The sequence below is a fragment of the Lepus europaeus genome, chromosome 7 (assembly GCF_033115175.1).
Source record: "Lepus europaeus isolate LE1 chromosome 7, mLepTim1.pri, whole genome shotgun sequence".
Lineage (NCBI taxonomy): Eukaryota > Metazoa > Chordata > Mammalia > Lagomorpha > Leporidae > Lepus > Lepus europaeus.
Genome location: NC_084833.1, coordinates 53,820,083 through 53,844,863, shown reverse-complemented (window position 1 = coordinate 53,844,863; position 24,781 = coordinate 53,820,083). Strand labels below are relative to the sequence as shown.

The following is a 24,781-nucleotide window of genomic DNA, read 5'->3' as shown; positions in this document are numbered from 1 at the left end:
TGACTATCAGAATAGCTGGGCTCCATTCCTGGCTCTGGCTGTTGACTCAAGCTTCCTGCAGTGCAGCCCCCGGGAGGCAGAAGTGATGGCTCTAGTACTGAGGAGACCTGGATTGCATTCCCGGCTCCCAGCTTTAACCTGGGTGTTCCTGGACCATTTGGGACATTTGGGGAGGGAACCAGTGAATGGAAACACTCTCTCTCTGTTCCTCTGCCTCCCAAATAAACTAATACAACTTAATAATAACTGAGATAACATACACAAAGTGATAAAGGCACATAGCATATGACAAATGGAAGTTCTTCCTCTTATTATTACTCATGTTATTATCATCTTGTTCAGAACTGCTGGCCAAGTGCTGACTTCAGATCATCAGCAAAGCTGTTGCCAACTCTGATGCTTTTACAGAACAGCCACCTTCTTCTGTTGCCCCAGGCTTCAGGTCACTAAACCAAATGCTAGACGTTTCAGACCCTGGCATGCCAAGGCTGGGAACCCAGGAAGTGTCTGAATTCTCTCAGCTCAGGTCAGCCGTAAGTGCAGGTTGTGCCTTTTACTCAAGTCACTGGTAGAGGTGCTGAACAAGCAGACTGAGCTGACGGCCCACCAAAGGCTGTCATGAGTTATCACCCCCAGCCTTCCCCTCATTGGCTGTCCCAGCTTGTCTGTGGATGACCCGTTACAGATCTCCGGCTCCCAATCTTGAGTTGAGTTGTGCTCCTTCTCAGTTATCCACCTGCAGCTGCCACCCCAACTCCCTAGAATGCCTCCTGCTCTTCCCCCAGCTCCCAGTCAGCCGTGCGACCCTGAGAGTAATCACCGATCCTCTACAGTAGGCTGTGTTGCCAAGCTATCATGTTCAGTAGGCTAGCTGTATAACATGCATTTTTGGTTTGTAATACTTTATAGTACAATTGGTTTACCATAATCTCATTGTAAGTCAAGGAGTATCTGTACTGAATTGATACCCACATCCCTTCCAGTTTCCACCCACTGCTTACAGCTCTGGCCTTCTGAGACATGGACACTGCATTTTCTTACATTTGACATTTAAATTCAAGACCTGCTCATTGAGCACATACTGGATTCAAAGCATCATTATGAAAATTAAGTAGCTATACATCCTAACATCAAGTATTTTCAAATCTAGCCAGGGAAGAAGAGGGAAAATGATATTGTGTCTTTCACACATCTTCCCCTTCTTTGTGTGCAAGGTCTTACCCCATTGGATATACTCTGCAAGGTTCAATCTACCCCATGGACTTCCAAACATAATACAAAGCCTACATCACTGAAATTGTGTGATATCAGTAAATGAATAGATCAATGGAACCAGACAGAATATCCAGAACAGATCCAAATGTAATTTAGTGTTTGGTAACGGTAGTATTGCAAACCAGCAAGGAAAAGAGATGTTACTGAAATAGAAGGTGCCACGGTTCATGTTCAGCTTGTCTCCTCCAAAGCTCATGCTGAAATCTGAATCCTCACGTAATCGTGTTGAGGTGGTGGTACCTTGAAGAGGTGCCTGGGGAGCCCTCATCAAGGGATGAGTGGCACTCTCACAAGACCGGGTTAATCCTTGCAGATGCTGGGGCTGGATCGGTTCCCATAAGAACAGGTTGTCACAGACTGAGGCCACCCCTCACGTTTTACTCCACACCAACCCTGCCTGCACTTCCATTCCCCCTCCACAGTGTTGGGCAGCAGGAGGTCCTCACCAGGAGCCCAGAAGATGCTGGCACTGGGCTCTGGGACTTCCCAGCCTCCAGAACTACGAGTCTAAATAAACCAGGCTCTCCTTGTCAGTTCCCGGGCTCAGACGTTCTGCTATAGGCACAGGAAGGGGGCTGAGACAGGTGGCAGGGTGACTGAACAGCCACTTAGAGTAGGACAGCAGCCCTTCCTCACAGACACCACGATCAAGTCTGAGCCAATCAGAGTTTAAAATACTATATATATATGTATGTATGTATATATACATATGTACATATATGTATACATATATACATATATGTATATACATATATATTCTCATGCAAATGTCAGAAGAAAACAGGTGAATTTCTCTACCTTAGGACAGTGAATCAGATTTTCTATAACTGGAATCTGGAAGCAAGCAAGAAAAAGACTTTGTGTGTGTATGTGTGTGTGTGTGTATATATACACACACACATTTAAATATATATACATACATACATATACATATATATATATAGATATGTGTATGTGTGTACACACACATATAGCATTTAAGCATAAAAAACAGCTTTTGCTTGGAAAAAACACCAGAAGCAATATCAAAAGACAAGCAACAAAGTGGGAGAAAATATTTGCAATTTATGTTAGTCAAAGTACTACCCAAGTAAAGAGATTCTAAAAATAGAGAGAGGATGAACAGCCTATAGGAAAGTGGGCCAAAGATATCAACAGAAAAAAGAAATGCAAATGGCCTTAATCACAGGAAAAGCTTTTCAACCTAGTTCTTAATAAGAGAAATGCAAATTAAATCTACTCTGAAAGCCATTTCTCATCGGTCAGATTGGCAAAATCCCAAATATTCGACAACAGGCTTTGTTGCCATAGCTGCGGGGAAACAGGCTCCGTCACGGTTGCTGATGATGTACCGCAGTAACCCTCCAGGGACACCTGCTGATACCCAGCAAAGCTGCACATACAGGTATCCTTCGACCCCGTAATTCCTTTTCTAGGAATCTAAAAGATCATCAGGAAAAACATGATTAAACAACGTGCAAGTCTGCATGAGGACACTAAGCCCTTAAAGGGAAACTGGTAGAATAATCAAGGAAATGTTCGTGTATCTGAGTACTATACAACTGTAAAAAAGGAACAGGGACTATTTCTACATACTATCACAGAACGAACTTCAGGATGACTACAGTGAAAAAAACAAGGTGGTAACAACGTACGTAGCATACTGCCATTGATGTAAAAAACTGACTACACAGACACATTTCCTTACATTTTAAAAGCATAAAGTACAACAAATAAAAAAATAAATATTCACACTAGAGGTAGCGGAGTAAACAGGATTCAGAGGAAAGTGATAGGAGGTAGATTTTTCTGAACGTGCCTTGTTTTGTAGATTTGACTTTGGAATTACATAAATGTTTATATAATTATAAAAAATTAAATATAAAACCAAAAGCAAAATGAAACAAATGAAACTTTTTATGAGGTTGGCAGGATATCCACACGGAGAGGAGCAATTCTAGCCAACTTTAAATCAGAGTAATTTGATAGTATATCTCTAGGGAGATATAACCTAAAACCAAAAAAGACAAGCAAAAAAAATATTAAACTGTGTCTAGTTAGCATTTTGTTGGTGGTAATGTTGCTATTAGGATTTTGAAACAGTTGTGTGCATCCTGGGGAATAAAATAAACAAGTAATTATGTTGGTGTCATTAAGAACTAGAAATTTTGGCACGGGAGGAAGAGAATACATTTAGAAGTTAGGATTGATGAGGTTAAGTAAAACCCTGGTTGCTCTCAATTTGAATCAGAAAGATCATCCTGAATGCCTCAAGCATTTTATCGCTACAATAATAATAGTAATTTCTAGCTCTCACTACTGAATGCAGACCAACTCAGTAGCATTACAGACCCTCATTGCCCAGAGTGGGGATTTAAATACCATGTCTTAACCCTTAGGGAGTCAAAGGGACTCAGAAACCTATGTCCATGAGCTCCAGTGGGCAGAGGTGGAAAATCTGCAAGTCAATTAGAAAAATAAATGTAATGAATTAAAATTGATCAAATATATTTAAATCCTTATGTTCATAATGATAATTTAAAAAAACCCAACTGACCCTCTTTGGAGGATGGTAAAGGAAATAGTGTTAGAAAGAACTATTTATCTTGACTTTTCCAAAAGCACTTTGTTGTTCTTCTGGGCAACCAAAGAATGGAGTGCGACAAATGTCTGTCTATAAAAGTTATTCCAGTTAATAAATAAGGAAGGAAAATAAAACTAAAATATCACCACTTTGCAACTCGTAAAGAATGACTGAATCAAGGCAATAAACAGCAATGGCTGCTGGCATCAAAGATGAGCAGACAAGGAGACATTACGTGCCTTGAGATGGAAAAACACAAATATTGTCTAGGGAATCTTGCTACAAAATTGAACCTAAATCGATAGATCTAACTACCAGGTTAGAAGAAGGACATCTTATAGAAGTAGGACATGTTAAGTATAAATGGAAAATGCAATCAGTATAATATGCAGGGAAAGTGATCTGATTTCTTTTAAAATAAATTACAAAAGGAAAAAGAAAAAGAGATGGAGAGAGGGGGAGGGAGAGAAAAGGAGGGAGGGAGGGAGGGAGAGAGATTCAGTAAATTAATAGAGACCTTGGGAGGCCACTATGTGGCACAGTGGGTTAAACTGCTGCCTGCAATACCAGCATCCCATATGTGCTCCAGTTCAAATCCTGGGTGCTCCACTTCCCACCCAGCTCCCTGTTAATGTGCATGGGAAAGCAGAGGAAGACGGCCCAAGTGCTTGGGCTGCTGCCACCCATGTGGGAGACCTGGATGGAGTTCCAGGCTCCTGGATTCTGCGTAGACTTTGCAGCCATTTGAGTAAACCAGTGGATAGAAGATGGATCTCTCTCTCTCACTCTGCCTTTCAAATAAATAAACAAATCTTTATACAAACATACCAACATAGACTTTACAGACATACTAACCAACTGAATCTTGAGTCATGCAAATTGTAAAGCAAATTGAAATGAAAAATGATGACAGTATTAGCAAAATTTGAACACTCATGGAATATTTGATGGTATGGGATTCTTTTCAACATTTTAGGACTGAAAACAATATTGAGGTCATGTCTTTTTTTAAGTCTTCAGCTATGTTGGATTCACAGGGAAATATTTTTTTAATGAAATGATACAATGTCTGGGGGTGTGCTTCAAAATAACATGAACTGGGGGAGACCTGAGTAGGAGCAGAGATAAAAAACCACACTGCCCATGAGCTGAAAATGTTGAAGGCATGTGATGGATGCAAGGGCGTTTACTCTATTTTTGTATGTATTTTTAATTGTTTGCAATAAAGAGGATTTTAAAAATCCCATATATGATAAAATGTCTGCACTATGGAAAACAATACCCTAAATACCTATTACATATTTTAGGTAATAATTGAACCCAGGTTCTAAATCTGCCTCCTGATCAAAGGAACCTGTCACATAATTCTTAGAACTACTACAGGAATCTGAAAGGAGACACCTGTGACTTGTCCCCTGGAAGTTAAGGCATGAGCATACAACTTCAAGTTGAGCTGACTGTATACCCTCACTCAGGACTTCACATCTTGATGGATGTCACCTAGACCCAAGCAGTGATGCTCAGCCCCACTGTGGGTCTGGGGTAGTATCCTAACCAGGCTCTCCTACCATATAGCTTTGGTTGCCATTCCTGCTGCTTCACCTCTCTTGGATTTTGCTTGTTTTCCCAATCTGTTTCTATGGGCTTCTTCTTAATTCCTTGAGCTATCCAATAGCCTTCAAATCAATTCCTTTTGTTTTTAAGTCAGCCTGAGTCAGTTTACTTTTCTCACAATATACATTCTTGAGTGTTATTTGCATCAAGACTATAATATAGATAAATTAAAGCATTCTTTTTAAAGATAAGGCCCTAAATAAAATGTGTAAGAGTACATTAGGATCTATCTATCTATCTGTCTGGACATGTATAAGAGATATGGTCATATGTGCTATATAGAGTACTTTTTACTTTATGAGGTAGTTAAATTGGTTTCTTTTTGTTATTGTTATTGTTAAAATAATGATAGTGAGATGATAAAGCATAAGATTGAATTAGTTTGGGGGCTAACATAAACACTTTTAATCACACAACATTATTAGGGTAATAATCCCTAGCTTGCTTTTTACACTTTATTGTGCACGTTAAATAGGATAGTGGTAGGAAAAAGTTCTGACATGCAGATGGAGGACACTGCCACTGTCATTTTGTTGATAAAGATGAATGCAGTCCAGGGACCTAGGAGAGTTTTGGATGCCTGGTGACCATGCAATTAATGAAGTCTACTCCTTCTATTGTACCCACAGCTTCCTTGCTTTATCATGCCACATGCCCTGTGGAACAATGACTGGCATATTCTTGGGCATGTCCAGGTATAAGGCTCTTCATGGCTGACAGAGAAGATTTGAGAGGGAATGGAAAGTGGTAGAAAAAGACAACAGAAAAACATCTTGGATTTAGAACAAAGCTACTGTCCAAGGTATTGAGCAATCTCAACTTCTGATTTACTAAGCTATTCAATAAGATATGTAGATAAGGAGAACTTTGAGTCAGTTCCTGATGCCCTGAAGACCACAAAGTGGAGCCAGTCAGCTCAACTTCCTCTCGTCTTTGATGTTGTCCATCAATGTGGAGAAACACACAGAGGTGCAAGGGACAAGGACGTGGGGAAAAGGGGCAGAATCATTCACAGTGAGGGGTCCTACTCCCAGTCGGACCTGACAATGAGTCTAAGAAGGAACACTAAAATGGGCACAGTGGGCGCTGGGGAATAGCAAATAAAGGCAGAGATCCACTATTCTCGACAGCCAAGATATGGAATCCACCTAAGTGTCCACTGACAGATGAAAAAACAAAGAAAATGTGGTGTAAATAAGGGGTTTTCAACAAGCTCATGGAAAATGTATACTATGAACAATTATGGATCAATTTCAAAATTTCAACCTACACTTTTAATTCTGTTTTTCTAGGAACTTTTTGAAGTACCCTCATCTGCACAGTGGAATATTCTTCAGTCACAAAGAAGAATGGAGTCCTACATTCACAGCAAAATGGATGGAACTATATTAAGTGAAATAAACAGATACAGAAAGATCAGTAACACATGTTCTCTCTCATAAGAATAAGCTTGAAAAAAAAACAGTTGATCTGAATGTAGAATAGTGAGTATTACAGTTTGGGTAGGGGGTGTTGATGGAAGTTGCATAATGGTTAGCAAAGCACAGGTAGAAGGAATAAGTTCCAGTGTCCATAGAATAGTAGGGGGACGAGCACTCAATAGACTATTATGTCTTTTATGAAGAAGTAGAAGGAAAGAGCTTGAAGGCTCCAAACATAAAGAAATGATAAGGAGGTGGAAATGCCAATTATGTTACTTGATCAGGACTGAAGGAAGTGTGTCGAAACATCATACTGTAGCCCATAAAGGTACACAATTATTACATGCTAATAAAAAGGCATGAAACTCTTATGGGATAGTAAAAATAATAAAAATAAAGTAATTTTTTAAAGAGCAAAAAAGAAAGAAAAAAAAGTCATCATAATAGCAGGGTCTATTCTAAAGAAGCAAACGGGGGGGCTGGTGTTGTGGCATGGTAGGTGAGGCTGCCACCTGTGATGCTGGCATCCCATATGGGCGCCAGTTCGTGTACTCACTGCTCCACTTCCGATCCACCTCCATGATAATGGCCTGGGAAAAGCAGTGGAGGATAGCCTGAGTGTTCAGGCCCCTTCCGTTCATGTCAGAGACCAGATTGAGCTCCTGGCTCCTGGCTTTGGCCTAGTCCAGCCCTGGCCATTGCTGCCAACTGGGGAGTGAACCATCAGATGAAGGATCTCTCTCTCTCTCTCTCTCTCTCTCTCTCTCTCTTCTTATCTTTCTGTAACTCTGGCTTTCAAATAAATAAAAAAATAAATCTTTTCTTTTCTTTTTTTTTAGAAAGCAAATGATAATGAACATTTCAGGACAGAGAATCTAAATTGCCAATAAGAAACCCCAAGTGAGTAAAGTTTCTCTACCTAGAGAAGCAGTGAATGACTTGCAGATACAGCCTAGTGTCCCACAGAAGGTCCTGTGTGGTAGACTTTCTTCTCTGAGAAACATTCCAAACAGCTCAACCCAGTCAAATCTAGGAATGGACGGTGTACAAGTCTCTATAGATGTTCAGTTGTGTTTCACTTAATATAATGGGTAGCATATTTGTCATCTTTCAGTTTAAAATATTTTCAAATTTCCAGTATAATTTTTCTTTGATCTATGAGTTCTTTAAAACTATGTCTCACAATTTCCAACAATGTGGCTTTTGTCTGTAATTTGTGGTTGTGGATCTCTAACTTGCTTATGTTAGAGTCAGAAACCATGTTCATGTGAGGCTAACTCCTTGAAATTTGTTGAACCCTGCCTTAGACTCCAGATATATCAGCTTTCATAATTATTCCATGGATTGCTGGAGGAAAAAAAAAGGATTTGTAGCAGTTATAAGATGTCATGTTCTAGATTTGCCCACTAGATTCAAACTTTTTTTTTTTTTTTTGACAGGCAGAGTGGACAGTGAGAGAGAGAGAGAGACAGAGAGAAAGGTCTTCCTTTTTGCCGTTGGTTCACCCTCCAATGGCCGCCGCGGTAGGCGCGCTACGGCCGGCGTACCACGCTGTTCCGATGCCAGGAGCCAGGTGCTTCTCCTGGTCTCCCATGTGGGTGCAGGGCCCAAGCACTTGGGCCATCCTCCACTGCACTCCCTGGCCACAGCAGAGAGCTGGCCTGGAAGAGGGGCAACCGGGACAGGATCGGTGCCCCGACCGGGACTAGAATCCGGTGTGCCGGCGCCGCAAGGCGGAGGATTAGCCTATTGAGCCACGGCGCCGGCTTAGATTCAAACTCTTAATTGTAATGGTCTATCAATTACTTGGGGACATTTAATAAAATTCTGCACTATGTTGATAAAGTTGTCGAAGTCTCCTTATAATTCTGCCAATTTGTATTTTATATAAATTAGGTGTGCAAAAGTTTTTAATTGTTATATATTCCTGATGAATTACACATTTATCATTTTGTAGAACTCCTTATACCATAACATGTTGTAATAATTTTCTTTTCTAAAATTAATAAAACTACAAGAATTTTGTTTTGATTGGAATCTATGCATCATGATTTTTCAATCCTTTTCTAATTTAATCTCTTGGTATTGTATTTTAACCTCTTGGTATTGTATTTTGGACATGTTTCTTCAAAAAAAAGAGATTTATTTGAAACAGTTATAGAGTTATAGAGAAGGCGAGAGAGGCAGAGAGAGAGGGAGAGAGAGAGAGATCTTTCATCTGTTAACTCCCCATAATGGCCACAACGGCCATAGCTGGGCCAGATCAAAGCCAGGATCATGGAACTCCATCTGGACCATCCTCCACTGCTTTCCCAGGGAGCTGGATTTGAAGTGGAGCAGCTGGGACTCAAACCATGCTCATATAGGATTCTGGCATTGTAGGCAGTGGCTTAACCCACTGCGCCACCATGTGAGCCAGCCTCCTAGTCCTGGGACATATCCTTATAAATAGTGTACAGCTATTTTTAAAAACTTTCCATCTAGTCTAAAATGATCTTAACTTAGATCATGCAAATTTATGCATTTACTGGCACACCTGGATTGACTGGCACCATCTTATTATATGTTTTCTCTTTGTATAACTTGTTCTGTATTTCTATTCCCTCTTGCTTAGAGTTTCTGTATTTTATTTTTCCTCAACTACTTTGAAAATTATACTTTATGTATCTATGAAATTCATGGATTTCCTAGAAATTTCAACAAAGTACTTAAGTTACCAAATCTGAAGTCAACCAGAATCTTTCTACTACTCATTAACTATAAAGGCATTTAGAATACCTTAATTTGAATCACCCCCTGTCAACTTGTGAGTATGTGCCACAGCCATCACACATTGTAGTTTCAATAGCCCACAGGACTTTAGTCTTGTGTCATTTACCATCAATATTTACTTAACTTCAGTCCTATACTTACGACTTTTTGAGCTAATTAGTATCGTCTTTTCTCAGATTTCTTTATGGGATCATTTTCTTTATTCCTGAAGCAAATCATTTATAATTTATTTTAATGAGGATTGGTTAGTGGCAAAATTTTTCAGTTTTTGTGTGTCTAAAGACTTTCTTTTGCCCAAGAGTTGAAAATACATTATGGTGAATACTTATACAGGTAGAAAATCATCTCTCAGCACCCTGAACGTATATTTCACAGTGTCCCGGCTCTTGCTATAGCCATCCAGGAGTCTGCTGTCATTCTAGGTCTCACTAATGTTCAGGCAGTCTGGGTTTTTTTTTTTTTTTTCTGACTGCTACAAGACCTCCCCCTTGTCTTTGGTATCCTGCAGTCCCACCATGGAATGTCTAAGTGTAGACAGCTTTGGATTTTTCCTGCTCTGGATGGACTGGCTTCCGGAATCTGAGGATTGTTTTCTTCTATTGGTTTGGAAAAATCTTAAGTCATTAGCTATTCAAACATTGCTTTTGCCTAATGCTCTCTTTTTGTCATCTCCATTTGGATTTGTAAGATATCAGACCCCCTCGCTCAATCCTACAGTCTCTCAAACTTGTTTTTTAAAAAAAACCCCTTTCTCTGTTTTTCTGGGCTAATTCTGAATAATTACTTTAGATCTATTTTTCAGTTTATTAATTTTGTCCCTTTAATAATGCCCATCTAGCTATTCCATCTAGCAACTGAGCTTTTAATTTCCATTTTTATATTTTTCATGTTTGAAATTCTGTGTTTATACTGATTGATCATTTAATAGCCCCCTGCTTCTTATTCATACTTTCATTCTGTTCTTTCATTTATTTAAGTGTGTTATTCACCTCCCTAGGCTGTCTCTGACACACTGGACACTTGCAGACTTTGTGGATCAAATTTGGCTTCCCACCGACTTTGCTGGTGTTTCCCCTTGGTGCTTTCTTTTTCCCTGGACGATTTTGTGATGTTTTTAAACACTGTGAACTCATATTCCTTGGAACTCCTGCTGTGGGAGGTTTTGTGGTCTGGGTTAACCGGGGTCTTCTCTCCAGAGAGGTTGTACACTTTACACAGAGAAAGCGAGGCTTTCTGAGAGCTGAGGCGAGCCCACTCTAGGAAGGGAGAGAATGTAAGCTTCAATGTCACCCACTTCTTCCAAGGTAACGGACTCAGCCTCTCTCTGGGTTCCTCCTTGCACTGAAGTGCCAGCCTCTGCATTAGTTTCTGTGGACTCTTACAACACGAACTTGATGGCTAAGCTGACATAAATGTACTCTCACAGTTCCAGAGACCAGAGTGTTTGAAATCACGGTGTTGGCAGGGCCCTGTCCCTCCCAAAGCTGCTCGGGAAGGATCCTTCCTTGCTTCATCCAGCTACTTGTAGATCTGGATTTTCCTTGACCCATGACATTGGAAGTCCCGACTTTGCCTCTGTCTTCCTTGTGTGTCTGTCAATATGCTGCTTCTTACAAGGACAGCAGTACTGTTGGATTACAGCCAACCTTGATCTAGTACGCCCTCATTTTAAACTGATCACATCTGCAAAGACCCTATTTCCAAATAAAATCACATTCACAAATACAGGAGGTTAGGACTTTAATAAATTGCTGTGTGTGGGTGGGGGGATAGGGGATTCAATCCAACCTATCATAGTCTAGAGCAGTTCCTCAATTCCTTGCCAGCTCCTGAGCATGCTCTTATGTGTGCTAGAACTTAAGTCATTATGAAATAGACATTCTTTCTGGTTTCTATTCAGTGTTTGTTAGCTCCTAGTTCTCACTCATTTCATCCTGCTTGGCCATAGCAGCTCCTTCCCTTTTACCATTGTCTTATGAACTTAGTGATTGGGACAATAATAAGAACAAAGAAAAAAGCAACTGGGTGCAAAACAAGAGTAAGCCTTTAAAATGAGACTCACAGGGATGTGACTGTAAGTAAGGAGAAGGTAAGTACCACATGGACATTATAACATCTTTTTGGGAGGTGCTCAACAGACTTTTTCCCCTAGAACACCATGATAGATCTATCTAGTACTTTGATTCATGGAGATCTTGGGTTGAATTTCTCTTAAAAAAAGATTTATTTATTTGAAAGGCAGAGTTATAGAGAGAGGGGAGAGATGGAGAGACAGAGAGTGAGATCTTCCATCTTCTGGGTTACTCCCCAAATGGCTGCAATGACCAAGGCTAGGCCAGGAGGAAGCTAGGAGCCAGGAGCTTCTTCTGGATCTCCCACATGGGTGCAGGGGCCCAGGCACCTGAGCCATCGTCTCCTGCTTTTCCAGGCACATCAGCAGGCAGCAGGATTGGAAGTGGAGCAGCCAGGACACAAACTCATGCCCATGGATGCTGGCATTGCAGGCAGCAGCTTAATCCACTAAGCCAGACATCAGCCCTGGGTTGAATGTCTTACATGTTGTATGACCTTAAGAATATATGTATGCTCTTAATTTCAGTTTCCTGATCTGAACAAAAGGAGGAGGAGTATCGTAATACATCTAATTTTTAGGGTGTTGTATGGACTTGTGACGACATGATGCAGAGCAGGAGTTCCTTGATTGTACAAACAACTCTATTTCTATGTTTCAGATACTTAAAGACTGTGAATAAGTTGCCCCAGATAAGTGAGATGTGAACAGCAATGTCTCCCATGGGGCTCATGAGCCGGCAGGAGTAGTGATTAGGGCAGATAGCCTATTTTAGAGATGAGAACGCAGAGGCACTGAGAGGTTCATTCATGAAACACAGAGGAATGAGAAGGTCTGTTTTGGAGATGATGAGCGGTTCTGCATCCCTTAAAGGGGGAACTGGGATTCAGATGAACCAGTCTTTCTCTTGCAGGCTCAGTGCTGCCAGATGGTGCGTTGTTGGGCCCCCACTTTAAAAGCCACCCTTCCTTCAACACCAGTGACGCTTCATCTCTGTCAAGTGGGAGGAAAGAGATGGAGAGGAAGGGAAAAAAAAAAAAAGCCAGACCACATCATATACTGGATTTTAAACCCTGAACACGAACCACCTGAAGATATTCTAACATGCATTTGTGGGCCTCACTCAGGCCCACACTCCAGAATAGCTTTATAATTTAAGGAAGGAAAAGCCAGACATCTCCACACTCGGTGATTGACTCACACACATGTTGGAAGCAGAGTTCACAAATCTAATTCCCTTTTCCATTCCCAGACATTTTTATCCAGAGAACACAGGTGACCGGAGGCGGTGCTGCCCGCTCAGCCAATTCCTGACAGCAGCAGCTCCTGGTGAAAGATATTCTGTTGGGGGCAAGCATTTATCCAGGAGCGGCACTGAAATGAGATGGTGAGGACGCAAATGGTGAATAAATGGCCGGTACGGGGAGAGCCGGAGAAATGGGGGTGATTATGCAGGCGCTGTCCTCTATGAATACATTAGCTGCCTGATAAGCCGGCGCATTGTGACTGCCTCCAAAGCAATTTCTCAGAGTTCCAGTGAATACAGGTGTCTGGAAGTGTTTTCTAAGCTGAGCTTCAGACAAGCCGTTCTGCTGCCAGTCTGCAAAGCCCTCGTGTTAAGTCTGGGGACAAGTCAGGCCCACAGGTGCCGAGGAGGTTGTCAGAGGTGTTATGAGATGCTCATTGCAGGTGTCCGGGCTTTTCAGGGTAGGGGGAAGGGCTGTCCAGGGCCAGCTGCCTGCCCCTTGCAGCGGGAGGTCAGAGGAGGTAGGAAGCAAGGAACGATGTGTGGATCCAGGCTGGGAGTCAGGAAGTAGAGACAGCAGGTGCAGACACTAAGGCCAGAGGGGCGTGGGTGATATCAGTGAGGGAGCAGCCAGGTGTTAGGGGAGGTCTGCATGGGACTAGGAGCAGGCCGGCAGTGGGCAGGAACACCACAGATGGCTGCCACGAGCCCCGGACATACAGGGTGCTCTCCAGAGGTCGGCATGTGGCTGTGGCCCTGTCAGGCTGCGTCAAGACGCCCATCGGAGAAGCCAGTGGGGACCCGGGAGGCATCACAGCTCAGACACTGCGTGTATCAGGGACACTCCTTGGACATGGGGTGGCTCTCCCTGGAGGACAAGATCCTTCCCTGGAGCCACCATCACATTCCTGCCAAACACCTGCCAACCTAATACTCTTCTCAGACAGGTGGCGTGGGGCCATCCTGGGTCTACTTTTCCATAGACCAAGTGAACGAAGCCTAAAAGCCTAGGAGATTCTCGAGTGGGATGAGGAACAAAACGGTGCTACTCACGGACATGCACCATGGCCGACAGTTACAAAGAACCCTCTATGGGGGGGCAGGCTGGCGGCTAGTTCAGGAAGCTGGTGTGAGGCAGTGACGGGCCTCTGGGTCTGGCCAGCATGAGGGGGGTCAGAGACCAACATGGAGCCTGGCTGTGTTTTGCTGTGGGGACTCCTTGATAAAGACTGGGGAAGTTCTGGGAGCATCTGAATGAAAAACTCCAAGAAGCGATGCCAAGGCTGACTCTCATCCGGGACCCCACCTCTGCTCACCTCAATGGTCTGTGTTTGATTCTAACAAAGAAGCTACTCCTCTGAGCTGGCGTCTCAACTCTGCCACGTCCCTAACCCCAGTCCTCTTCTTCCTGAAAATTCACAAGGCTCTGCCCTGTGCTCCCCTCCCCCTGTCCTTTTGGCTGCACTAACACACAAGGACCAGGATTAGGGACTGGACATTCAGTCATGACCTTCAACCTTGAGCCCCATTTCTCCACCTCCAGGCTCAGTCCTTGCAGCGGGAGCTGAGCCACACCCTGGGGGTGAGAACCCCCACTCACCCTGATCCCGAGCTCCACATTCTCGCCTCCGTACACCTCCATGCCCTCGTCCAGCAGGCCGATCTCCTGGAAGTACTGCCGGTCCACGATGAAGCAGCCAATGAGGGCAGGGCTCCTGCAGGGGGTGGGGAGATGGCCCAGCAGTGAGCACAGGGGCTGTCTCGTGGGGCCGCCCGAGGTATAACAGCACTGACACTTTCCTCCCAGGGAGACCTGGTGCTCTTTCACCCCTCACTGCCATAACCATGTGGGCCTCATTCTCCCAGTGGTCTCCTGGGTCCACCCTCCTCCAGCAGGCAGTAGGCAGACAGCGCCTGTCCTAGGAGCAACTGTTAGTCTTGGTGGCATTTGCAAGTGCATTAGCTCAGAGAAGTGGTGCTCAACCAGTCACTCTAGGTTGGCTGCATCTCCAGCTGCTCTGACCTCTGACCTCTGCACTGCACATCTCTGTCTGCCCACACCAACTTTCCCACCATTCCACAGCTGGGCTCTGCTGGTCAACCCAGATCTGCTTGGAAAGAGTAGCTGGGGCAAGGCTGTAAAGGGCTTTGGACAGCATGGAGAACCACAAGGGTTGGGTCTGCAGGCAAAGCGTGTCCGTGAGGAATTTTAGGCAGGGCAGTGGTATGAACAGATCTACGTGGCATGATTGGCAGGGGTTGGGTGGGGCCCAAGGACCTGGCTGGGAAGCTTGTTGCTGGATCCAGGTAAGGAAAGGGGCGACCTGGTTCAGGAAAGGAGCAAGGGGTTGTTTAAACACCTGTGTTGGAGGGATAGGGAGGAATCTGAATGCCAGCTGGCTTCCTGGCCTGGGTGACAGAGTTGGGGACCACTCATCCATACAGGGTTTCGGAGAAGCAGCTGGTGGCAGAAGGAAGAGGTGATCCCTGCTGGGAAACTGACCTTAAAGTGCCCGCGGGACACCAGGGCAGACAAGGAACAGGCAGGACTTAGGGAGGCCAGTGGTGTTTATCAGGGGTCTTAGGCTGAACTGCTCGGCAAAGGCTCACAGGCCAGGAGCTGGAAGGCATTTCCTCCTGTGGTGGGGCTATCATCTCAGGTGTAAGGCCGCCACAAAACACATCAAACACAGGAGTAAGGGAAGGAGGGGGGTGGAATCCGACAGGTGGGAGGGAAGGGGCGAAGAGAGCACTTGTAAGGGAAGCAGGTCCAATTATACCTTTGTGGGGAGGGGGTGCATGGAAGTAGGAGCAGAGAATCCCATTAGGGTGTGGGTGGGGCTGACACCTGTTGTTGGGCCATCTGGCTTAGGATCCAAGCTTACTGCAAAGGTGGCAATGGGGGGGGGGAGCCTAAGATGGCGTCTGGGGCATAGATGGTGCACAGGTAAGATGACACCATTTTACTAACATCAGGTCCCTGAGCTCAGGGCAGACACCCAGAGCAGGACTTCGCAGAGAGAGATTCAGGGTGGTTGGGTGAATCAGCGTGAGCGCCTGGGGCTGCTATTCTGCTGCTTCCGCAAGTGCCTCTGAATTGCCTGCTGCACATCGCTACCATTTCTAGCCCTGCGGAGTGCTTCATGAGCCATGGCGGGAGGATGTGGGCAGGGGAGATACAGAAAAAGGAAAATGAAGGCTCCTCTGCAGGAGGCCAGTGTCAGTCAACCACATGCAAATGCACCTGTCTTTGAAACTGGGGACTCCTTCCGGAGAAAGGGAGGGTTTGCCAGGTATATGGCGGGGGAGGGTTTGCTGAAGCAGGAGGCTTCTCTGGCAGAGCCTGGCACCAGGGTCACCGCTCCTCCTTTAGCATCATTGCGTTTCAGTCTGAGCCACTGCGCCCTCTTATAGGCCTTAGGCAGGCCAGCTGGTCAATCCACCCCCGCTAAGGCAGGTTGAAATTTCTTTGCTCAGATAGAGGACAAGACCAGCTATAGGGGTGAGTGTTGTGAGAAAAATGCCCGTGCTGGCTGTGTGTCTCCCAGGGAAGTGCCCCAGACTCTCTGAGCCGCCCATGGCTCCACACCCATAACCCAAGATCAATGTTAACCTCATGGGCACTACAATCTGGGAAGCAATGGGAAGCCTCTGGGGCATAACTGACAGCCAGAAGATGCACTTAGAAAGATACACTTGTGGCCAGCGCTGTGGCTTAACAGGCTAATCCTCCGCTTTGCGGCGCTGGCACACTGGGTTCTAGTCCTGGTTGGGGCGCCGGATTCTGTCCCGGTTGCCCCTCTTCCAGTCCAGCTCTCTGCTATGGCCTGGGAAGGCAGTGGAGGATGGCCCAAGTCCTTGGGCCCTGCACCCACATGGGAGACCAGGAGAAGCACCTGGCTCCTAGCTTCGGATCAGCGCGATGCGCCGGCCGCAGCGGCCATTGGAGGGTGAACCAGCGGCAAAAAGGAAGACATTTCTCTCTGTCTCTCTCTCACTATCCACTCTGCCTGTCAAAAAAAAAAAAAAAAAAGAAAAAGAAAGAAAGAAAGATGTGCTTGTACACTGAAGAAGCCGTTTCCTCTCCAATGCTGGTGCTTTAGAAGGAGCAGCCTGCACAGTGGGGTCCTGCGAGTTCCTGGCATGCTGGACCTCACAGTGCGCTCAGGACCCAGCTCCCAGGACATGCAGGAAGGGGCCTTCCTCCAGCTGCTGGGCCCCGCCAGGGCATGAACAGAATCTGAACCAGCTACTCCCACTTGTTAACTGGCTAAGACACTACGTGGTCTCCCTCAGCCTGAAATTACTATTGATTTATACCCTGCCTTGTTCTCAAAAGGATTAGAATAGCTTACCAGAAACTGTAAAACACATCAAAAACACAAATAGTGAAATGTCTGGACAGGCCTAGAGATGACAAAAAATCAGGGGTAGGGGGCAGTTAGGAACTGAGTTCCTACAGTGGAACCACAAACTTGGCTTTGAGCTCCCTGTTGGCCAAGGTGAAAAATGAACACACATGACCTTAGAAACGACACTGAGAGTTACCACGAGGAGACACTGATTCTTCAAGGATAGCAAGGCTTCTCTGGGTGACAGTTGGTTTGAAAGCAACTTCTCATGCAGATCTCCTTAAAGGAGCTGCTCAGGACAGAAGAACCATCACCTCAAAGATACCCCTTTAGTGGGCAAAGCACTGAAACCCAGCTCCAAGGAAAATCGAGCAGGATAAAAACCACAGCTTTTGGTGCGGATTTCTTCACTGAGGGCTAAAACTACAGCTGTTCTTCCCTAAATATCATTTGTCTCGACCCAAGTTGTGATCAAAATTAAGTGATGGGAAACTTCAGGTGGAGAGGCTCGTCTGGGCTGGGACTGAGAATGCTGGTTTGCTGACCAGGCGGGCCTCGGTGAGTTCAGTTCAAGATGAGAACAGACACAGCTGCCCATGCCGCCTTCGGAAAGCACAGCCGCGCCTGGCAGCCTGTTTCCGCCCAGTAGCATTCAGCCGACCTGGTCACTCCTGCTCTGAGCTCAGCAGTGGCCAACTAGAGCCACGATGACTGGCTACGGAGTCCGGCTGACCTGGGCGACCCCGGCTCCACCGCCCAGAGCCTCGGGCAGAGCCACTCTCTTGTCCCAGTCTTGCTCTCATCGCGTAAATCTGGGATGGCACAGGTCAGGATGAGACCATCTGTGTACAAAGGCCTGGTACATAGCAGGCTCCCAGCGAATGCTTCGCAGCACAAAAGCACCGCAGGGGCCCAACAGAGGTGGCAAGGGAGGGAAGCCCAGGAGAGTTAAGGGTCTCTAAGTGGGGTGCTCATCCGCTCACTTTTGAGTATGACTGGATTTTTCCTTCCAGCCAAGAAGAACGTGATCTCCTCTAAAAATCGCCTACTCACATTTTTTGTCATCTTTCCCAGGACAGAACACAGAGCAGCATCAGGTTCCAGTGTCTTCTCACTCTCACTCCAGGGACTGCCTGTCCCCTGAGCTGTCTTTGGTTTGCGGAGGGACTTTGCAAGGGAGCATAAAGACACCTGCCCAGCCCCCCACCACAAAACGGACAAAAATAAGGGCTCGTGGGGGTGGCTGCTCCAGGAATCCTGACCTGTGCAGGCTGAAGCTGCATGGGGGAGAAACAGGGGAGGCTGGGAAGTAGCAGAAAAAGAAGAAAGAGTTGGGATCTTTAAAATGCACCCTGAAGGCACTCATGTCTGAGTTCTACGCGGGAAAAACTTTCGCCTCACCAAGGTAGACAGGGTCCTGCAGGGTCTGGGCTTGCCTCGCCGCCCCTCCAGCGTTGTCCTGGGCTGCACGGCTCCCATTCCTCCTTCTAGTCCCTTCCAACCTCTCTGCGTCCCTGAACGTGACACATGGGTGCCCGTTCCGCAAGCTCTCTCCTCCTGCTCGCCCTGAAAAGCAAGCTACCAACGCCACCCCATCTGAAAGGGTCTCCCCGCTTTCCCTGCAGTTTCCACCTGCATGGTAGAACGATTTTTTATTCCTGCGAATTTTGTCTGCCTTCACTGGCCTCCAGGCCTTGGGAACCCGAACCGAGCGGCAGTCGCTCTAGATCCTTAGCAGGGCGCCGGCTGTGGGCACCTGGCGGGCCTCCCACAGTGATGTGTGGGAATGAGGAACTCTGAGGCTGGGAGCGGATTCTGGGTGGCTGGCGCTTTTACGAGAGACCACCGGAGGCTGTGAGCAGTGAGGGAGGACCAGGCCAGTTCCTGTCTACCTCCCGCCCCTGCCATCCCCGCCGCGGGGGGCTGCAGACCCAACAAGAAGGGCTGGGCTCTCCGTGCCCCGGGCAAGGCTGCTTTACCTGATGGGGGCTGTGGAGTTCTCCAGCTTCCACCAGGCCTTCGGGGGGTTCAGGTAGCGGCACCACAGCTCCCAGTCAAAGCCCTGGGCGGCCAGCGGGTACTCCTCGATCTCAAAGTTGTCGTACTTGATGTTATCAAAGGAGGGCGAGATGATCCGCTTCCGGTTCTCCTTGATGCGGGTGAGCACGGGTTCCGCCCTGCGCAGGAGAGAGCGAGGAGAAAGGTGGCTAGCTGCTGCTGAGGTGGACAGCAACCAGGGAGCACTCCCAGAAGCTGGTTCCCCCGCCAGAAGAGGAAGGAACACCTGGGAACGAGCCCCCTCCCCATCCACCCGAGGACTTCCGGGTCAGCAGGGTAGTCCCTCAAGACGTGCAGGGCTTAGTTGAGGGGTTCTTATTCCAGCCTGCTTGTCCACTAGAAAAAGCATACGAAGACTTAAAAAAGAAAAACAAGAAGAAAGGAACAGACATGAGCTTCCAGGGCAAGCTGCTTTCTACCTGCTTTGGCTAAGATTCAGGGCAACCATCTGAGGGTGGCAGGGACCTGAAGGTAACAAACCTCCGTCCACCAATAGGGCAATGCCAGCTGGGGCAGTGCCACCCTGTACACCCCACGTGTCCCTAAACTGCCCAACGAGAGGGGGCATCTGGGCTTTCCCAGGGAGCCAGGAGGCCTGTGCAGGCAGTAGGTGAGTAATGTGTTTGGAGACGGGAATGATAAACTTCTCATTAATAATACATTTGGTGCATAATTGTTTATTCAAATCAGCTTGAAATAGTAAGTGTCCCTCTCCTATTCTGGCCATAAATCCAATGAAAATGCTTTTTAAATAGTCACAAATGGCAAGCAGAGACTTCAACTCTAAAAAATGGCTGTGTTGCATCCTTAATTTGAGCCTGTTATGCCAGAACCCAGCCCAGGCTGTGTGCATGCCCTGCTACTCCTTCCTGCCCGAGCGCCCTCCTCCTCTACTCATGGGAGGCAGAGGCTGATGTGGTGGAGCCTGACAAGGAGGGCCGACCCTGGGGCCATCAGGCATATCGGTGTAAAGAATGGAAACCTACTTGTGTGCATGGCCGTCTCCAGCGCCTGTGCCTCCCACAGCCAGGCAGAGCCACACACAGTGGCTGCACCAGGCCCTTCAGCCCTGCATGGGTGTCAGCTGGATGCCTCTCCCAGCTCAGCTGCAGGTGCTGCGGCTTTTATCAGCTCTCTTGCCCCAGCCAGCAGCTAGCAGCCCTGGCCAGTGGAAAGGTCTGCTAAGTCTTAAGTCTGCCAATAGGAAGAAAAGACCTGAGTTTAGCTGCACCCTCTGGCCTGGCAACCGGGGGACACCCAGGGTAGCTATGACAACATCAGGCCACCCCCGCCCACCTGGTCTGGCCCTGGCTGTGAGGCTGGGCGTCAGTCCCTCATCTGGCCCAGCTCTGCTGTTGCTGTGTGTTGGAGAGCCCTGTGCTTGGCCGGGAAGGTACACTCTACTCTTGGCTAGTGCCTCCCTCCCCAGCCATACCTCCCCAAGGACCACGCCAGCCAATGTCTCATCTGATGTCACCACACTCCCTGGGCACTGTGTGTGTTGACCCCTGCTGCCTGGGTCACTCACACCCACATCTCACCTCTTCCCAGAATTTCCTCCCTGCCTCTAGCCCATGACTGAGGTCCCAGCATGCTTTGCAGCCCTTTCAGCTGAAGCCCCTCGCCTCCCTGGGAGTCCTTCTCCTCCCCCAAGGGGCACTTACCAGCCCACATTAAACTCCACGTGGGCGTCGAAGAGGGCCACCACGGGGGCGGTGGCCACCCTCCAGCCGCTGACCCTGGCGCGGATGAGGCCTTCCTGCTTGCTGTGGCGTACCACTTTGATAAAGCCGGGCTTCTGGCTGTTCACCTTGTCCACGTATTCCGTCAGCCTCTCCTTCAGCTCCTCTGTGAGGGAGAAAAGGTACCCTGAGCACAGGGGGAGCCAGGGCAAAGTGGGCAAGCGAAGCATTCACGCTTCTAGGGTGAGCTGGAGGCTGCAGGGCCCACGCCCCTGCCTGGGACTTCCCCGGCGTCCCCCACGGTGGCCGGCGAAGCTCACCTTCAAAGGGGAACCCAGCAGGCGCTGAACTCCAGCAGCACACACGGTCACCTGCCTCACACTGTATCTGAAACGTGGAGACACACAGAGACGGAGACTGCTGGTTCACTCCCCAAAGACCAGCTACATCCAGTGCCGGGTCAGGCCAACGCCAGGATCCCGATACTCAATCTGCGTCTCCCAGGTGTACATCAGCAGGAAGCTGGGTGCGAAGCGGAGGAGCCAGACTTGACCAAGGCACTTTGATATGGGATGCAGGCATCCAAACCAAGGCACCCACGGCCCACCCCCTACCATCTACTTAGTCTTCACAATGGAAAATGGGGGTTCAGGGGGTTTATTAGCTTCTGTGGTGTCACGCAGAAGTCCAGTGTTAGTCTGAGTCTAATGACTGGGAAAGCACGGCTTCTCCTCTGTAGCTTTGCTGCCTCCTCCTTTCCAGGGTCTTCATCAGCCTTTCCCATAATGCTTGGCTCTGTCTGCCAAGACCACAGCCCGCGACCTCCACCTTGGCAGGAACGGCACCACCAGGAGCTGCAAGCACATGGCGTTGGGTGGTGGCCCACTGTAGCTGGGCCCGGCCACGCAGCTATGCCCCTGCTTCTTCCCAACTATAACCCAGCCTTGCCGAGACAGAAACCGGCCTCAGCAAGTGAGGGCTCAGCAGCCACACTCCTTCCGTTCCTCGTGGCAGTGGAGGCAAGAGCCTGTGTAGCTGCACAGGGGCTCAGAGTGCAGCTTGAGCCAACTTCCCGTCTCGAGGTGTGAACCTCTGCCTGTTCTGCTGAGCGGCCACCCAGCCCCTGCACTAACAGGGAATTCCGCGCAGTCCACCTGGAGCTGGGCCACCTCCCATGGGGTGTTCTTCCTTCTTTTGACTCCACACGCCAGAGTCCATCAAGCTTCCACTCGTTAGTCTGCTGGGCCTTGGTGGAGGACAGAACAAGTCCCTCTGCCATGTAGCTGCCCTTACGAGGGGAAGACCGGGCTCCACCCTTGCTGAGATTTCCCTGTCAAGGCTCTTCAGTTCCTCCTTCTATTTCCTCTCGTCGTACACTTCAAATTCTTGGACCATGTTGAACTTCCCTCTAAGTCTGTTAGTTTCTCACTTAACTTTTTAAATCATACACACAGACATTGACCTAAGACTTCTGAAAGAAATTGAGCCATGTAGAGCAGAGAGAACGAATCACCTCCTTTCTCTAGAATCTATGTTTCTATTATCATAGGCCAAGGTTGAATCAACTTTGCCTACTTTTGACACAAATGAAGTTACTGGACATATATATCATCACTTTTTTTTTTTTAATTTATTTGAATGGCAGAGGGACACAGGAAGAGGGAGAGACCTAGAGATAGAGAGACAGAGATCTTTCATTCACTGGTTCACTCCAGAAAAGCCCACAATGGTGAGGTCTGGGCCAAGCCAAAGCCAAGAACTCCCATCCTGGTCTCCCATGAAACCAAGCACTTGGGACACATTTTGCTGCCTTCCAAGGTTCATCAGCAGGAAATCTGTCCAGAAGTGGAGCAGCTGGGACTTGAACCAGCATTCCAGTGTGGGATTCTGGCATCAGGAGCAGTGGCTTAACCTGCTGTGTCACAGTGCTGGTGCCCCATCATTTTTTTTTTTTAACGTGCTGCTACTAAGTCAGGTTTCCTTCATCCTGTACCTTCGAGGATGTGTGTGTGTATATGTATGTGTGTGTGTGTGTTTGCACACGTGTGCTTGCAGCCAAAACATTTCCTACTGAACTAACTCTTCTTAAAGATTCACACTGCTTCCCTGGTGGCACGATGCTGTGTGCCCCGAGTCTGCTCTCAGGCGTCATTGTTCTCTGGTCCTCCTGGCTTCCCAGCTTCCGCAAAAGTGAGGAGCATGTGGCCTTTAAGCAGTGCAACCCTTGTCCTAAGCAGGGACCAGTGTTGAGTGTTCTCTCTCCAGCCCGTAGAAAACTCAGCTCACTTCTGGGCTGCACTAGCATGCTGTATTATCTCACTTTAGCCCACAGGAAAACGACCTTGTGATCTCCGGTTGTTGGAGCTGACTGCAGAGGCTGCTGTCTTCCTGCTGTCAGGACGTCAGCCCCTCACTGCCTCACGGTCTCCAGGCATGATTGTTAGGAAGCGTCTTAAAACATTTACGGTCTCATCGCTGCAGAGGTCCATCCCTTATAGATCCTTTTCGAGAATCCAAATAGAACTCATAAAGCCCAACATTCAGGCTTTGGATGGTGGCCGTAAAGTGGTGAGTACACAGCAATTGGAGTGAGAATGGTGCTCCTGCCAAGTGACCTGACCTACAGCTCCGTCTCCCTTGGCTCTCCCCGCAGTGCAGACTCTCAGACCAGATCTCTGCCAGTAGGGGTCGCTGTGACTGAGGCACTGGCGGGAGCCAGCCATGGATGACTGCTCCCAGGTGGATCCCACCTCCCTGAATTCACGCCCTTGTCTCTTGTAAGGGCGTTGCACAGTGAATCTGGGCTAGTCCTGTGGCAGGACAGGATACAGCAGGAGGGACCCTGGGCAAGTTCCAGGATGCAGGTTGTGTTTTTACTGTCTGGCTACCCAAAGACTAAGGAAGCCTGGGCCAGCCTCCTAGAGCATGAGAGACCCAGGCGTCCCCAGTCATCACAGCATCAGCCTGTCTGGGAGCCACCTGGAGACTTGTGCCCACCCCCACTGAGTCCCACTCCTGTGAGTGAGGACATCTGGGATGGTCCAGCCCTGGTGGAGCTGGCGGCTGACACCCCGGCACCACAGACAGCAGAGACGAGCTGCCCAGCGATCCCAGCCTGGAGCCAACCAGGAGCTGCTGTGTGCCACCTCCACACAAAGGCTCAACCCCGAGTGTCTGGAGTACTGGTGTGCTGTGGCAGCTCAGGGAATACCGAACTCCTGATGCCTAGGAAACAAAGTTAGACGCAGAAAAACCAGCTTGCAAGGCGTCAGCAAGAGGTGCAAGGTTTTGCTTCTTGTAGGAGCTGTCTGCCACTTCGTACCTGTGGCCTCTGTTAGCAGTGAGCTATACTGCAGGTTTCTGGGGCATCGGATCCTGCGAGCTTCTGTCCCCAGTCAGCTGCATCCCAAACATGTGCTCCTGATTAGAAGAGAGGGTTTCTCTAACCCCGACCAAAGAACTGGGCTTAAAAGAAAGAAAAGAAAAACCAAGCAAGAAAAAGGTTTTGAAATACCCTGGGTGATACGAGCTCAGCCTTTGCAAAGGACCTTTATTTAATTAGGTTTGCAAGTTTTCCTTCAATCTTTGCTCAATGCCAAAGTAAGAAAGAACGCTCTTACAAGAACTTCTGTATTTGCGGGAGAATTATTCTCTAAGACATTGGCTGTTGTATACAATTTATATTGGCTGTTAACCACCTCATCTA

General features: G+C 47.5%; 1 protein-coding gene across 1 annotated transcript in view; it reads right to left on the bottom strand.

Annotated features, from left to right (window-relative positions):
- GALNT18 (polypeptide N-acetylgalactosaminyltransferase 18) overlaps window positions 1-24,781 on the bottom strand; it is a 337,202-nt gene that overhangs the window by 80,380 nt on the left and 232,041 nt on the right. The window contains exons 4-6 of the mRNA XM_062198112.1: window positions 21,058-21,241; window positions 19,315-19,512; window positions 14,584-14,698 (exon numbers count right to left, since the gene is read on the bottom strand). Coding sequence (XP_062054096.1) covers window positions 14,584-14,698; window positions 19,315-19,512; window positions 21,058-21,241 — 497 coding nt within the window. The remainder of the gene's footprint in view (window positions 1-14,583; window positions 14,699-19,314; window positions 19,513-21,057; window positions 21,242-24,781) is intronic.